The sequence below is a fragment of the Periophthalmus magnuspinnatus genome, chromosome 2 (genome assembly GCF_009829125.3).
Source record: "Periophthalmus magnuspinnatus isolate fPerMag1 chromosome 2, fPerMag1.2.pri, whole genome shotgun sequence".
Taxonomy (NCBI): Eukaryota; Metazoa; Chordata; class Actinopteri; order Gobiiformes; family Gobiidae; genus Periophthalmus; species Periophthalmus magnuspinnatus.
The window spans coordinates 2,859,936-2,877,006 of NC_047127.1; the positions used below are offsets into that span (position 1 = coordinate 2,859,936).

Here is a 17,071-nt window from a genome sequence, read left to right on the forward strand (position 1 = left end):
TAAACAGTGACTAAACTGGGACTAAACAGGGTCTAAACAGGGACTAAACTGGGGCAAAACAGGAACTAAACTGGGGCTAAACAGGAACTAAACTGGGGCTAAACTGGGGCTAAACAGGGGCTAAACAGGGACTAAACTGAGGCTAATCAAGGACTAAACTGGGGCTAAACAAGGACTAAACTGGGGCTAAACAAGGACTAAACTGGGGCTAAACAGGGACTTGACTGGGACTAAACTGGGTCTAAACTGGGACTAATCTGGGACTAAACTTGGAACTGGACTAGGAGTAAAAATAAAGAAAAAAACACATTGAATGAGAGGGTGTGTCCAAACTTTTTTCTAGTAGCGTATATCTACATAATTACCTCTCATAGTGAAGGCAACGTTGTTTATTTCAGATACAAAAACATCCTTGGCTGTAAGTTGGAAAGACATTGATTGTGATATAAACAAAAGTCCTTCCTCACCATCGTGTATGTCTCCGTTTCTCTTCTCTTGCATGGCCTGTTCGAAACTGCTGTGGAGGATTTTGTTGAGAGTGCTGATCCACTCCTCCATCTCCGCCTCGCTGTCTGCGGCCAGCAAGAACGTGCTTTTGTCCTGCATTTTCAGCTCAAAAGCAAAGCGCCGCACTTTGCTGTTCTACAAGACCAGAGAAAATCAGGATTACACAAAAGTTTAATTATCTTTCCATTACTTTTGAATATATCTGTGTAATCCCTCAGTCGTCCAGGTCTGATCCATCGCAAAAGAAAAGTATAAAATCTGTCAACTGGATAAAACGCTGTAGGAGTGAAGACGTTTGGCTGCTCATCCAAGCCGCTAGGTGTGAAATCACTCATTAGAGGCTTGAATGGCTCAGGCACAGTGCACATTTAGGGCAGCAAAATAGTCCTAGCCTACAAACACAAACTGTGAACAATAGGTATTTTTAGTTTCAGTGTAGTTAGCTCCTCCCTTCAGACAGATATAAGGCAGTGTCCAGCAGGAATCTGACCAGAACTTGGATCAGAGGCAAACGTTGTCACTCCAGTTGACAGATTTTATACTTTTCTTTTGCTGGACGACTGAGGAATCACACAGAAATGATCGTTCTATTACTTTTGAATATAGACTTTATTTTCTAACATATAAACAAGATTGTGTTAGCCATAGCTCACTTTTGCTACATGTATAAAGCTTCTAAGACTGGTAAATGTCATAACTACTTCATAATACAGAAAGAATATGGTTTAGTTAATATGGGGGGGTCTCTCACAGTGTTTGAGGGTCTGATCCCAGCTCTGACCAGTGCATTCTCTTGTTGTATCTACGGTCAAAACCCTATATACGTTAGAGATTGACTGAGATTTTTCATTTGTTTTTATGGCCGATGCTGATACGATTGTTTAGAATCCAGAGCAAGCGATGGCCGATAAGTTCTGCCAATATTTTCAAAGTATTCTACATTTAATTTGCATTTTAAAAGGCTGTTTGTGTTATATTTTACTTGTTTTTTTTAAGTTAGCATAAGCTTTGAGACACGGCGAGCTAGCTTCGCTTTCACCGAGCCAATTGTTTTGATTAAATCAGCTTAAATTTTGAAACTGAAATGACTAAACGCAGCTACGTTCAGAGCTAACCCAGCCTCAAAACATTACCTGCCACAACTGCTGCTTTTACATTTGACCTTTACCTGCACGACCCCCATGCAGGAGTCTAAGAAAATGGTTCCTTTGGGTTCTTTGGACGTGTTCTCGTCTTTGTAGAAGTTCAGATTATAGGAGCCGTCTCCCAGCTGAGCCAGATGGAAGTACCGCCTCTTAAAAGACTGCAGGGTGGAAACAGACAACGTAAACATCCCAATGGTCCCTCTGGCTCTAAAAATACCATAACAGGGCATGGGAAAGCTCAAGGGTGCAATGAAAGTGAATGCCAGTTTTCCATATGTGTTTAGGGACCAAAACAAATCACTTCTATTAGTTAACGTCTTTCAGCAAAGTAATTTCCAGTTTCAGACGGGGGTGAGGGTCGTGCTGACAGCTGGAAACAGCAGGGTTTATAACGTCCCATTGTTTGCTAAGTGACCTTTGAACTTTTAACCATTTTGTACATATTGTTAGCTACGCAATGTGCAGTGGTGGAACGTAAAGGAGTACTGTATTTAAGTAAACATTTTAGGTATCTGTACTTTACTTCAGTACTTCTTACAGTGGACATTTTTTCCTTTTACTGCACTACATTTTTGAACAGGACTGAAAAGTATAAGTATTTTTCTGCTAGTATGAGACTTTGCTGAAAAAGCTGAGGGTTTATTTTTAACACGTTCATAGTTTGAGCAAATAAAAATATACAAATAAAGGATTATAGATTCAATTGTTCAAAATTCTGCACACATCTGTATCAAAATCACTACATTTAACCTTTATAAAACCACAAAATATGCAATCTACTACTTTTTCTATCTACTTTTTACTCTTTAAGTGCATTTTTAAACAGATAATTTAATAGTTTTACTTCAGTAGACTTTTTTCACATGATACTTTTACTTTAACATCAGTATTTTTCTGCTCCAGTATCTGCACGTTTACTTAAGTAACAATATTGAGCACTGCTTCCACCACTTTTAATGCGTATCATATTGAAAAAAGCACAAATTTATTAGAAATGATGCAACAGCTCTGTATGAAATGTCTCTACTTCAAAAACTGCCAGAATCCCTCACCTGCTTTTTAAACCTGGAACATTTAACACCAGATCACATAACTGCACAAGGCTAAGGACGAGCCGTACCAAAACTGAGACAGGAAAGAGGCTTTTAGCGGTTTTGCTGCTCAAAAATGGAAAACTGGAAATACACCAATATCAACCTTTCTTAGTTCACTGCAGATTATATTGTACATGATTTTAATAGCGACACTTACAACAGGACTGTGTGAACCTACCCTCATCGTAACACTGATTGCGCTGTTCATGTTTCCTTTGTACAGCCAGCCATGTTTGGACACTCCTCCTCTCTGGGATCCAAGGGAGGCCGTGTCCTGAGAAACAGGGGTGCAAACAGAACCTAATTAATTACATAAGCCGGCGTTCTTTAGCCTCGTTTAATGGCAAAAACATGTACAAAGTTGAAGACGCTGAAGGAGTTGGTTTAAAATGTTGGAGGCAGGTTTTAGGACCAATGGGAGGTTCATAGACTGTATATATAAATGGACAGAGCTAACCCGCTAGCCGCCGCGTTCCACTTCTTTACGCAGACTATTTGGAGGTTAGATTAGCATTCGGGACGGGACGATAAACAATAATATTGTTTATCGTGATAGCAAAAGGTTGACAGTGTTTTCTTCCCGACCACTGTTCTTTTCACTTGTAACACATGTGTCAAACCCAAGGCCCATGGGCAAAATCTGGCCCGCCATGTCATTTTATGTGGCCCGTGACAAAGTAAATTAAAAGGTATGACTGTCTTAAAATATCAGTTTATCAGGAAATCCACATTTACACAGAAATCTTTTCATATCTATGCAAATCCATATGCAATATTTGGAACTCGAATAAGTAATAAATATAGAAACGATTAATTAACAAGATTAAAACATTTGGTTACATTTATCTTACAGTTACATCTGGCCCTTTGAGAGCAACCATTTTGTTGATGTGGCCCTCTGTGAAAATCAGTTTGACACCTCTGACTTATAACAAAAAAGTACTATAACAGCTGTTTAAATATGGAACTTATTCATGATAATAAAATGATAGTTAATCATATATCCTGAACCTTTTTAACCCGTGGGCAACTTTGAAAATTATCCTTATATAATCGTTAAAAGTGTTATATTATGCAAAATTGACAAAATTGAGGTTTAAACCATGTTATAATGTTGTTACCTGCTCAAAAACAGACCTGGAGTTGTGTTTTGTTTCATTCACACATGTTTGAGTAACTTTATTATTAGTCTGTGCATCTCCAAAGCTCAAAACGGTCTGTTCCACCTTGTGATGTCATGAAGTGGTAGTTTTCAAGTTAACAGCTCCTTTTTACCTTTAGTTCAGTAGAGATAAGTGGCAATTCCAGGTTCTGAAATGATCCAAATGATTCTAGTGACCGTGTATGGAGCTTAAAAACACAGCAGAGCACTTCCTGTATCACCACATGATGACATCACAAGGTGGAACAGAGTGTTTTCAGTTTGAGAGAAGAACTCAGCCTAAAATATGCAGGTTTGTTTGTGTGTTAAACATGTGTGAATGAAACAAAACACAACTCCAGGCGTAATACGGACCCTTTAATCCCAATTACTTTGACCATGATAATCCTGACACCAAATCGACAGTTTCTTTCACTCTTGAGAGAAATCCACTTCATTAAGTTCAACAATGCACTTTTTTATTCTCATGGGATTTTTGGCAAAGATAATCTGTCCTATAAAAGGTCACAAGCTTTCTGTTGAATCAATGCCCGAAGCTGGTAATTACTGAGAAAGGATGCGCTCTTAAAATGCAGCTAACGTCACGAAGCAGACAGCGCGGTACACACTTTGAGAGCAGAACATGAAATTAGGCAAAGATTTCTTGTAGGATAAAGCGGGGAGGTAATTGGAGTGTTGGGAGTTAAAATAATTAGGCGAGTAAATTTTCGTTATAATCTTATTTTAGAGTCGAGCTTGGGGGAGAAGTTGCTATCGCTATGGCAACAACAACAGCACAGCGCAGACAAACCAACTAAGATAATTTCGAAACGTTTTGGGGAAGTATTGTTTTGTGCTATTTGTCTTACCCATAGACTGTGTATATAAATGGACATAGCTAACCTGCTAGCCACTGTGTTACAATAGAAATTAATAGAACGCTTCCAGCTCCGTCGACTCTGGCTCCAATTCAATTTCTATTGAAAAACTGTGGCCCCTCTCTTTATAACTGGCGTCCTTTTGGTCTTAAAATGTTTGTATTAACCCGCTCCACATGATCCTGGTGTTTTTATTTTGCTTTTGTGTCTGTAAAGTAAGGTATCAACATTATAACAAACAAATCAGGCGCCTTCTTTCCCTGAGGTTGCTCCCGGCGGCTTTAGCAACAGGTTTGATTGGCGTTACTAAGTGCATGCTCTCTGAAAGGGCTTTACCTTCATCAGCCTCACTCCTGATTGGCTCTTTGGTTGGTATAACACTCACGGTTGGAATTCCAAATATGGAATTGAACTGCTATAACTGCTAGCATCGCAAAAGACGAAGTTAAAATCTGTCAACTGGACAAATCGTTGTAGGATTGAAGACGTTTCGCTGCTCATCCAAGCCGCTTCTTCAGAAACGTCTTCACTCCTACGACGATTTGTCCAGTTGACAGATTTTAACTTCGTCTTTTGCTATGGATCAGACCTGGACGACTGAGGGTTTACGCGGATATAACTGCTCTAGCCTCGATTAGCTTCATTTGACTGGAGCCGAACGCTGTGGGTGACGTCACACTCACTTTATTCCACTTCTTTATCCAGTTTTTGCTCTTACCTCATCTTTTTCTACATCTTCATCAACTTCGAAAACGTGGGGGGCGAGTTGCTCAGGTCTGGGCACTTTACTGAAAGAAATGAAAGATTATTGAAATAGCGTAAAAGGCCACGTAAACAGACATCATTTATACTTTGGAACATAAAAAGCCAGTTAATTTGTTTTTCCAAGTTCTTCTAGTTTTACACGATGAACCCCAAAAAAAACAAACAAACACAGCAGCTCTTAAGTGCGTCTCCGTCCCCAGACACTAAACCTGACCTTTGACCTTTACAAGACCCGGTTTGCTCTGGAGGGACCGCTACCATAAACACAGGCAAGGCCAAAGCTAGGCTAACGTTTTAACATGACGAGTAACATCTGCCAAGAGCATTCCAGGTTGCATGGAAAAGTGGTTTGCCCAAGGACACGGAGACGCTGTGCATTGTGGGGATTTTCCTTATGTTGTAATGATCGCAATCAACAGTGGGCCTGAAATAGGTTTGCTTATCCTTTGAATAACACGGGAAATGGATCTATTGTTGGAGAGGAGCAACCTGAAGAGCCCATTTCCTTGTTTCTAGAGTTCAGCTAAAACATTTATTTGGACATAAACAAAGGGGTCACGGAGGAGTGGAATTATTTTGATAAGCAAAACTGACATAACTTCCTCACTGAGTTATGTATTTTCAGCATGGATAGCTTTCAAAACCTGATTTGGACATTGATAAACAGTGACAGTAAAGCTACGGTAATGCTTGACCATCAGTATAGAAAAATTATATGTTTTTTGACTGGGAAAAGGTCCTCACAAAGTCCTTCAAATCAGGAAAGAATCATCTGCCTGAAACCCAGTCAAAAGTTTAGACACACCTTCGTATTCAAAGATTTTTTTTCTTTATTTTTATTAATTTCTGCATTTTATATACAAGCCGAAGAATCAAATATATGAATTAAGATATATGAAGTTACGTAGCAATGGAAAAACTCATTATTTAGAAAAGAGAAAGCAGTAAAAATAAAGAAAAATGACAAACACTGAAGAAGACTTTTGACTGGTAGTGTAGGTTAAATAATAAAAAAATATTACAAAACATTACCACTATTGTAAAAGTATTGTTCAAATAAATAAAAAAAAAACTACTAAAATGACAAAAAAAATTAAAATAAATACAATAAAATAAAAATTAAAACAAAAATAAATAAAAATAAAACCAAAAATAAATAAATTAAAAATAAAAATAAATAACAGAGAGGAGACTGTTGTATTGAAAATCTTTAGACTAATGACACCCGGCCGTGTTAGTTTTTAATCCTTGTTTACGTGATAAATCTTTGAAACCACATGACAACGTTTTGCTAGTTTTACAAATGTTTAACTAATGTTGTTACCGTTTTGGTCTGGTACATTTTCAAACTCTCCTCCCTACAATAACGATGCCTTCCAGACTTAACATTCGGGGCAGAGGCGGCAGAAATAAGCACCTGGAAATACTTGAAAAACACACCCAAACACACAACCACGCACACTCACTTCTGGAGCTGCCGGAAGTCCCCGGAATACTCCTCGTACTTGTAGTTCACCACATGCCAGTCTGACTTGTAGGTCTTAATGCACTGCAAAGACAAAGAAGAGCAAAACAGTGAATAGTGTTGGGAAGTAACTGAATACACAGAATAATAATTTTGAGTAAATGTTTTTCAAGCGCCCATATTACTCTGTTTTCTGATGTCGTTTCCTCATCATAAACAGACCTGGAGTTGTGTTTTGTTTCATGTTTAACACACAAACCCTGCGTATTTTAGGCTGAGCTTTTCTCTCAAACTGAAAACACTCTGTTCCACCTTGTGATGTCATCATGTGGTAATACAGTAAGTGCTCCACTGCGTTTGTAAACTCCACACACCTTCACTAGAATCATTTGGATAATTTCAGCTCTGGAATTGCTTGAAATCTTTACTGAACTAAAGGTAAAAGGAGCTGTTAACTTGAAAACTACCACTTCATGACATCACAAGGTGGAACGGAGCATTTTGAGCTGTGGAGATGTAGACAGACTAATAATAAAGTGTTACTCAAACTTGTGTGAATGAAACAAAACACAACTCAAGGTCTGTTTTCGAGGAGGAAACAACATTATAACACAGCAAAAAGCTCATCACCACTGCAATGACATTATAACAGTTTATAGTTTTTTAAAATGTTGAAATTACATAGTAGAAATGGCCTTTTAACTGTGAAAATGAAGAGGTGAAGAGGTGTTGTTTTGAACTGGTTTAGGGTTAATATCCCTGTAATTACTGAGCCACTTTACATGAAATAAAACTGACAAAAACATCCGTGAAATTGGTTCTAAACTATCGTCTATAAAAGAGGTTGCATTAGCCTATTCAAAAGAGCTTTAAACCAACATATAAACACCGGTATGCCAAATTTATGCACCCAATCTCAAAAAATACATTTCGCATTTGCGGATTGTATATTTGGATACTTCTTTCAATACGTCTGGATAAGCTGAATACCCCACAGAGTCACACAGACCCACGCACTCCATTTTTAAAATACGAAACCCACGCCGTGAACTCAACCTACACCGACACCCATATGACTTCCTTCCATTGAAATAATGTGTTTTGAAATTTCATAGAATACAGATGTTGGAATAAACGAGTGGAAAAATGTTTGACGCAACCCAAAGATCCCAGCTGTATTAGGGGCCTCAGCTGCAGCCTGGAGTTATGAGGTCATCTCTGGCTGTAGCTTTGGGGGGACAGTCTCGTATCATGCTTTGTCAGACCGCACCCCGATGGCTCGCTGAAATAACAGTTTTACGTACGCATTTAGGTTCACGTCCAGGCCAGAGCTAATCAAATCTTCCTGTGCGTATTCTGTTTTCGTTATCGCTATTAGCTTATCGCGAAAAATAGTTGGCGCTTTGTTTGTGTTAAATAAACGACATCGTATTATTGGAAAGATCGGAGTCACGCCCACGCTGCTGTTTCTGATATTTTTCTGGCGCTTTTGAAACTACCTGCGTTTGGTCCAGGTAGCGGTCAGTTTTACCACTCGTACAAACTAGCTTAACGGGAAAAATTGTTAGCGCTTTGTATTAAGCAAATAACATTGTATAATTGGAAAGATTGGCGTCATGTCTCGCCAAACAAAATGGATGGAAGAGCAGGTGTAAATCCAGATAGCGGTCAGTTTTACCTCCTGCACAAATTAGCTTAACGGGAAAAATTGTTAGCACTTTGTATTAAATAAAGAACATTGGAAAGATTGGAGTTACGCCCACACTGCTGTTTCTGATATGTTTCTGGCGCTTTTGAAAGCACCTGCGTTTGGTTTTAGCGTGATACAAAATGGATGAAGGAGCAGGTAGCGGTTAGTTTTACCCCTCCGTACAAACTAGCTTAACATGAAAAACTGTTAGCGCTTTGTTTGTATTAAGTAAATAACATTGTATTATTGGAAAGATTGGCGTCATGCTGTCTCGACAAACAAAATGAACGAAGAAGCAGATGTAAGTCCAGGTAGCGGTCAGTTTTACGTCCTACACAAACTAGTTTAAAGTAAAATATAGTTAGCATTAGAATAGTTAGCACTTTGTTTGTGTTAAATAGACGACATCGTATTATTGGAAAGATTGGAGTCACGCCCACGCTGCTGTTTCTGATATTTTCTGGCGTTTTTTGAGACCACCTATGTTTGGTTTTAGCATGATACAAAAAGGACGAAGGAGTAGGGTAAGTCCAGGTAGCGGCCAGTTTTACCTCCTGCGCAAATTAGCTTAATTGGAAAAAGAGTTAGAACTTTGTTTGTATTAAAATAAAGAACATTGGAAAGCCCACGCTGCTGTTTCTGATCTTTTTCTGGCACTTTTGAAACCACCTGTGTTTGGCTTTAGCCCGATACAAAAAGAGTGGGGTAAGTCCAAGTAGCGGTTTTATCTCCTGCACAAATTAGCTTAACGGGAAAAGCTAGTTAGCACGTTGTTTGTATTAACTAAATAACATTGTATAATTGGAAAGATTGGAATCACTCCTACGCTGCTGTTTCTAATATTTTTCTGGCGTTCTTGAAACCTGTGCTTGGCTGTAGCCCGATACAAAATGGACAAAGGTGAAGTTAGCGGCCAGTTTTACCTCCTGCACAAACTAGCTTAACATGAAAAACTGTTATTGAGTAAATAACATTGTATTATTGGAAAGATTGGCGTCATGTCTCGCCAAACAAAATGGACGAAGTAGCAGGTGTACGTCCAGGTAGCGATCAGTTTTACCTCCTGCACAAACTAGCACAACGTAAAAAACAGTTAGCACTTTGTTTGCATTAAATAAAGAACATTGGAAAGATTGGAGTCACGCCGACGCTGCTGTTTCTGATGTGTTTCTGCCGCTTTTGAACCCACCTGTGTTTGGGTTTAGCATGATACAAAATGGACGAAGGAGCCGGCGTAAGTCCAGGTAGCGGTCAGTTTTACCTCCTGCACAAACTAGCTTAACGTGAAAAATAGTTAGCACTTTGTTTGTATTAAATGGATAGCATCCTATTATTGGAGAGATTGGAGTCATGTTGTTTCGTGATATAAAATGGACGAAGGAGCAGGCGTGAGTCCAGGTAGCGGCCAGTTTTACCTCCTGCACAAACAGAGCTTGAGCTTCCTTCTCTGCAGAGTCTGGCACGGTCGAAAAGAGAGTCCGGCCTTGACGCCTAAGGGTGCATATCTGAGGAGAGAAAGAAAACAAAAACATTAGCATAATAAATCCAATGTGTTTGTTCAAATGTTTAATACTGGGTTTTACTGCATGTTTTGGTTATTTAAAAGTGCACTGATGTTCTGCCATCGGAGCCGGGGAAGATCAGAGAGGCGAGGATCGGCCAATTTGGAGAGATTTTTATATTATGTTTCTAATTTTTTCAGCTTTAGGCTTCACAGAACACACAACGTCTACTTTACCCCACCCACGTCTCCTATTGGTGGTCAGCCTCCCTCATGATCAGGGTGAGTGACAGGTGGATTCGACCAATTACAGTTTAGTCTGAACTACCAGAAAAAGCATTAGTTATTTCTTAAATCAGACCTATTCTGCAAAATGAACTTTTCAGAGCTTTTAAACAAGTTACAGCTGTTTCCTTTACTCATTTACCTTCTGAAGTTGTATTTGGAGTGATTCATGTTTGAGTAATCTTTAATCGCTTATTATCAAGACGCCATTTTACCGATCAACCCCCGTTTTCACCTCCACCTGTACACGCCCACTGTGACGTACTTTGTTCTCCAGTTGTATTTTCTTAATCAGTGATACTAGTAGGATTCTGCAGCGTATAGTCATTTCGGTACAAGTGAAGAAAAAAAATCTACTGCCCGCTAGTGTGATGTGCAGCTGTCCATAGGGGGCGCCGACAGAATGTGATGACGTTTACGGCGACGTCAGCTCCACAGTTTTCTAACGCCGAAGTCAGCGGAATTGTTCCTTTTATTAAGTCGTTTTTGATGAACATTGTGACTTAAAACGTGCAAATTATAACGTAATGATCCTCAGCTGTCGTAAATTATAACTATAGCGACACAACCACAATAGGGCTAATTTAAAGCTGCACTATGGAAACTTCTCTGGTAGGGCATCCACCACCTGCTGCTTGTCCTGTTATTGTTTTGCCTGGAATGCATAATACATAAGTCTAATACCATGGCGCGGAACAATCCAGGAAAAGCAATAACGTCGTCATGGTGGACAAGTAACAAGCATACGGCCGACCAACAAAAAAGTTACATAATACAGCTTTAAGGCAATATGAGGCAGCTAAAAGTAGAACAGTCACGGCATTTAAACTGTGCTTTTTTGCCGTATTGTTCATCGCTAGTAGATGTGATGGCTAAATAGGTTAAACTGACATAAGCTGAAGATAGAACACAAAAGGCAGCTAAAGGCATGTTTTTATTCTGTTTTATTCTATCCAAAGAGCAAACGCTGCCTGAGGGTTTTAACTCAGTGGAGCGCTGTACCTCTTTCAAGTCACTGGGCGATGTGTATGCAACCATAGCTCCCATTTCTGCTTTTCTACTCGCCCCAAAAAGAAGGCGCTGGAAACAGTGGCATGGACTGGTGACCTAGTTTTATCATAGATCCAGCATTCCCTCACTGCTCCCATTGATCCTCTGCTCTCGTTGGTCCATTTTACAGCAGTAATCGCGATCGCAGACGTGTGAGGAGAACAGCCAGATCATTTATAAAGTCCTGTATTATCGCTATGTAGGTCAAGCGGCGTAACACTTTGTTAAATACTCGAATTTGGGATGATGAAAAATAGGCCTGTCACAATAAGAACTATATCGACTATATTATAAATGGAACAGCCATATTTGGGGACATTTTCTTTGTAATAGTGTTAGTTTTTGGTTATTTTTTCAGCAGTATGATAAGATTTTAGCTGTAGAAATTTGAATAATGAACTAAAATAACACAAACTAATCATTTGTCCAGCACATTTGGCTTTAACATTATCGTTTATCGTCTATATTTACGAGTGATGGGACTTTTGGCTCTTTTATGGGCTTCGAATCTTTTAAATCCGTTTCTTTCAAAGACTTTTTCAAAAGACTGGTTATTTTACCATTTATTTATATGCCAGAAGCCAATGTGAGAACTCGTGTGTTTGCTCTTTGAAATTATGCATAAACTAAACAAAACATTGCACTTTAGGCCTAATTCAAAAAGTAACTACTATTAATCTGTGTAAAAATGCATGCAAAAAGATTCGGTTCTTTTAAAAACTGAGGTCCAGTTCCAACCATTCACGTAAAGCAGAGGTGCCAAACACATTTTTACCGAGGGCCACGTCAGCAAAATGGCTGCCTTCAAAGGGCCAAATGTAAAATAAATGTATTTATTGCTTATTCAAGTTACAAATATTACATGTGCATTTGCCTAGATGTAAAAATATGGCTGTGTAACTGCGTATCTCCTGATAAAATGACATTCTAAGACCATCATACCCTTTAATTTACCTTGTCGAGGGCCGTGTAAAATGATGTGGAGGGCCACATTTGACCCGTGGGCCTTGAGTTTGACACGTGTGACGTAAAGGAACCGTTCAAAAGATCTGACTCGTTCACGAACATCACATCACTAATGTTTACTTACAACAATATCTCGTAGTACAAAACGTGTTACCGTGACAGGCCTAAAGAAATACTGTGGATTCATTCTGGTGCTTAATGTGTCGGCCGCTCCAGCCCTTTGTAGCCAATTTCAAACATTACATAATTTGACAAACGCACACAACCATCTATTAAATGTGACTTTGAACAGCAGGCTGCCAATTAACTCCATTTCTTTTGCTGTCATTAACGCAGTGGGTTTTGAAGTAGCTTTTTCTCCCATTGAGAGAAAATGTCTGTGTAACACCATCGGCTGCGTAAAGAAGTGGACACAGCGTTTGTTTCCAGTCAAATGAAGCTCCTCGAGGCTAGTATCATAGCAACCAAAGAGCCAATCAGGAGCGAAGCTGTTGAAGGTAACGCCCCTTCCCGCCCAAACCACTGGTTTAGCAACGCTGTCAATCAAACCTGTTGCTAAAGCTACATAAACAGTCTATGGTATAATTCCTCAGTCGCCCAGGTATGATCCATAGTAAAAGAAAAATTCAATTCTGTCAACTGGACAAAAACGGGACCAAAAATCCACCGTTCATCTCCACCTCAAAGACACTAACCGCCGCTTTGAAGATAGTGAGGTACAGATCTGAGCCAAAGAAAAGAAATGGTTTGAGAGGGGAGTTAAAGAGGCTATTTTTGTTAGGAAAGATAATCCATCTTTGAACCGGAATGGGGGGTTTAAACATCATTTATCTCCTATTTTAACTCCACCCTCAGATCTAAATCTAAACAAGGAAAACAACAGTGCTAGCCAGTATGATAATCGCCAGTATGATAATGGGTGTGAGAGCTCCCATTAGGGGCCTGAACGATTATGCAAAACATGACTCAGGTACGGTCAGGGTCGCATTTAGTGTAGCTCGACAGACGTAGATAATAAACAGAAAGTGTAAACAAACAGCTGTGTTCGCTTCAGTGTCGTTAGCTCCTCCCTTCAGACAGATATAAGGCAGTGTCCAGGAGGAATCTGACCAGAACTGAAGAAGCGACTTGGACGAGCACCAAACGACTTCACTCTTAAAAAGTTTTGTCCAGTTGACGGATTAGAATTCTTCTTTTACCACTGAGAGTATAGATATTTTGAGTATGTCCAGATAGAGTGGGCGTTTTCAAATTAAAAGCGTGTATTGTTTATATAAAGGAAATTAATATTGTTTTTAATAGGACCAATAAAAGTAAGATGAGAATCATGATTAGGGTGACCGACTCTGCCTATTCTCCTCTTACTATTGGGATTTTTAAGCACATTTTTCTGTATTTGAACAACATGACAATATATTTCTCTTTTCACTGTTGGCGAGGATCAAATGTGTCAAAAATAGGGACCTCTGAGACCTTTCTTTTTTCTTTTTTTTAGTTTTATTGTCGCAAATAAATAGGCAATTCACATCAACAAAATGTCCTGAGACCAGCCTCTACGCAGTTTTACATCATTTCCTTTTTTTTCACCCCAAGATAACATAAAATAAATGTTAGAGCGTAAGTGTCCTATTTGAGAAAGTCAAAAACCGGCACTTTTAGTTGTAGTTGAGCTGTAACAGTTCCATCGTATAAACATGTCTGATTTTTAGTATCCACTGGTCAATTGTAGGTGGTTCAGGTTTCAGCCAGAGACGTTTCTTGTAAAAAGCTGACACAAATCACTGCTTTTGGATGAATCTGCTGGAACATGAGACACGGGGCTCAAAACTGGGACTGTCCCGGGTCAATAGAGGCATCTGCTCACCCTAATCAGGATCGATCAGTATGAGCTAGGAAGCTAAGCTAACATAAAAACATAACTAGACCTCACTGTGAGATGGTGAACCTCTGCTTTAGTGAACACTTCATTAGCAACAACCAGTTTCTTACAGTTTGATTGATACCTAATTAAATTTTATGTAATATTTCATGCTAGGCCCAGGTGCAGACCAAAATGACTGAGGGTGTGTTCAAGTTTCAAAGTTGTGCAAATGTAATATGATTCCATTAAGTGGCATTATTTTAGGAAGCGAGTGTGCAAACATTTTTAACTGAAGTTGCAACGCCGCCTTTTGCCCCCTGTAGGCCCGGGTCTGCCTCTTCTGCAGGACTAAAGACTAAAAGACACATATTGTGCTTGTGTCTGCTCTATAGTTATAATCTCTGACACTCGTGGATCATTTTGTTATAATTTGCATATTTTACATCAAAAAATTCATCTAAAATAACTTAATAAAAGAAACAAATCCGCTGATTCTGCGTTAGAAAACTGAGTTGTCCAATGGGAGCTGACGTCGCCGTAAATGTCATCACAACAAAGCGCCACATGCAGGCAGTGCCCCCTATGGACAGCTGCACATCACCCTATCAAACAGCGGATTTTTGGGTCATTTGTACCAAAAATTATGACGCGACGCTGCCAAATCCTATGAGTATCTGGAGAAGGAAGGTGCGTATGTCGTAGTGGGCGTGTACGTCACAGTGGGAGTGTCACAGTAGGCGTGTCACAGTGGGCGTGTCACAGTGGAGGTGAAAACGGGTAGTTAGACAAAATGGCGTCTTGAAAATAAGCGATTACTCAAACATGAATCACTCCAAATACAACTTCAGAGGCTCAATAAGAAGAAACAACTCGAACACCGTTAAAAGATCTGAAAAAGCCAATTTTGCTGATTTTAAAATACTCCGTCTGACAATCCTCATGATTTTTTAACAGACCGTAATGGCCCAATTGTAACAGCACAACAAGCCATTAACCAAAACTACTCCGTTTAGCTTTCCTCGGTTCCAGCATCAGATTAGCCTGTCCGCTGATTATATGTGTGATTCTGTGCAGGCACGTGCAAATGCTACACCCATAGCGTCTGGCTGCCTTCACCTCTTTCTTCCTTGCCGTGATGTAAACCATATGGCAGCTTAGACAGATGGACGGACCGGGCTGGGAGCGCACAAGCATGGGGCAGTTAGTAATAGCACTGTATACGGCCTTGTAATGAAAACCACCCATCATCTCCTGATTGTGAAGCAACGAGGATACGCAGGACTTCCCACAATGTTCTCTTACTATAAAAATACTACTAAAGATGCTATATTACGCAAAACTGACTCTTTGTGAGCGTTAAATCCTGTTATAATCCTGTTACCTCCTCAAAAACAGACCTGGAGTTGTGTTTCATTTCATTTACACATGTTTGAGTAACTTTATTATTAGTCTGTCTACATCTCCAAAGCTCAAAATGCTCTGTTCCACCTTGTGATGTCATAAAGTGGTAGATTTCAAGCTAACGGCTAGCTTTTACCTTGTTATTTACCTTTTTATCTTCAGAAGAGGTTGGGAAAAAGGTTGGTTGAAATGATCCAAATGATTCAAGCGAAGGTGTGTGGACTTTAAAAACACAGTTAAGCACTTCCTGTATTACCACACGATGACATCACAAGGTGGAACGAAGCGTTTTCAGTTTGAGAGAAGAACTCAGCCTAAATATGCAGTGTTTTCTGATGAGGAAACAACATTAGAACACAGATCTAAGAAAAGAGTAAGATGGGCCCTTTAAACTTTTGTATTTTTCCCGAAGAAAGGAATTTCGGAATGCCAAACAATAGCCGTTCTTTGCAGAGGGAGGAGAGAGGGATTGTAGCTTCATGCTGATGTAATGTTGATACAGACTTTGAACTATGAAAACAAAAAGTACATCCATACATCACGGGCCCAGCCGGTTAACTTATGTACGAGGATGATTCACAACTCCAGCCTGATTCTATAGCTGTTTTGCGACTAAAATGAACTTTTTTTTTCTATAACTAGCCTCACCCATTTCACATTCTTGTCCAAAGTGTTTCCAAGTTTCTCAGAATATTTCAACTTGACACAAAATTGGGTGTTGCTTTTCCAAAAAATGTGTAGGAGGGAAAGAGATAGCAAAACAATAGACAGAACGCTGACGGCAAACAGTGAGAGAAAGTGTAGGTATGTGAACCGAGCAGACAGAAACATTTTTATATACAGCGGATTTGACAGCAACCGTAGGGAGTTGAGGAAGAGTTTACATCTTAATTACAAGGTTTAAATGCTAATGCTAGTCAAATAAGGCAGCGTAAGGCAGTAAGTAGCATTTCAATCAGTTTTATTACTTACCTCAAAGTCGTCTTGAGGGAACTGAAGCATGTCCCGTAAAACATCACTGACGATCTGGGTCTTCCTTTGGAGAACCACATTTTCGTAGTCTAGCGGCTCTATAATCTTTGGCTTCACCTAAACAACAAACAAAAGGCAACGTTGTAATGAAATATGTTTAAAATCACCAACTATAGAGTCTTACACAAGTAACGGCAACCCTAATTTGAAGTATGAATCGCAAAAGCTGCTAGTATTTTGTTTTGTTTTGACAGCACTTAGACTCTTTTCACGAGTGCTCTGCTCAAAATACAATACAAACAAAGAAACAAACAAAACTAATAAGTATACAAGTCCATATTAAAACTTTA

At 39.3% G+C, this 17,071-nt stretch overlaps 1 protein-coding gene across 5 annotated transcripts in view; it reads right to left on the minus strand.

Annotated features, from left to right (window-relative positions):
* Window positions 1-17,071, minus strand: part of dock9b (dedicator of cytokinesis 9b) — a 75,188-nt gene that overhangs the window by 32,749 nt on the left and 25,368 nt on the right. For all 5 annotated transcript variants that reach the window (XM_055226293.1, XM_055226298.1, XM_055226288.1 and 2 more), the window contains exons 2-8: window positions 16,722-16,838; window positions 10,101-10,190; window positions 6,997-7,079; window positions 5,484-5,553; window positions 2,925-3,020; window positions 1,676-1,810; window positions 468-642 (exon numbers count right to left, since the gene is read on the minus strand). In XM_055226293.1, the coding sequence (XP_055082268.1) occupies window positions 468-642; window positions 1,676-1,810; window positions 2,925-3,020; window positions 5,484-5,553; window positions 6,997-7,079; window positions 10,101-10,190; window positions 16,722-16,838 (766 nt within the window). The remainder of the gene's footprint in view (window positions 1-467; window positions 643-1,675; window positions 1,811-2,924; window positions 3,021-5,483; window positions 5,554-6,996; window positions 7,080-10,100; window positions 10,191-16,721; window positions 16,839-17,071) is intronic.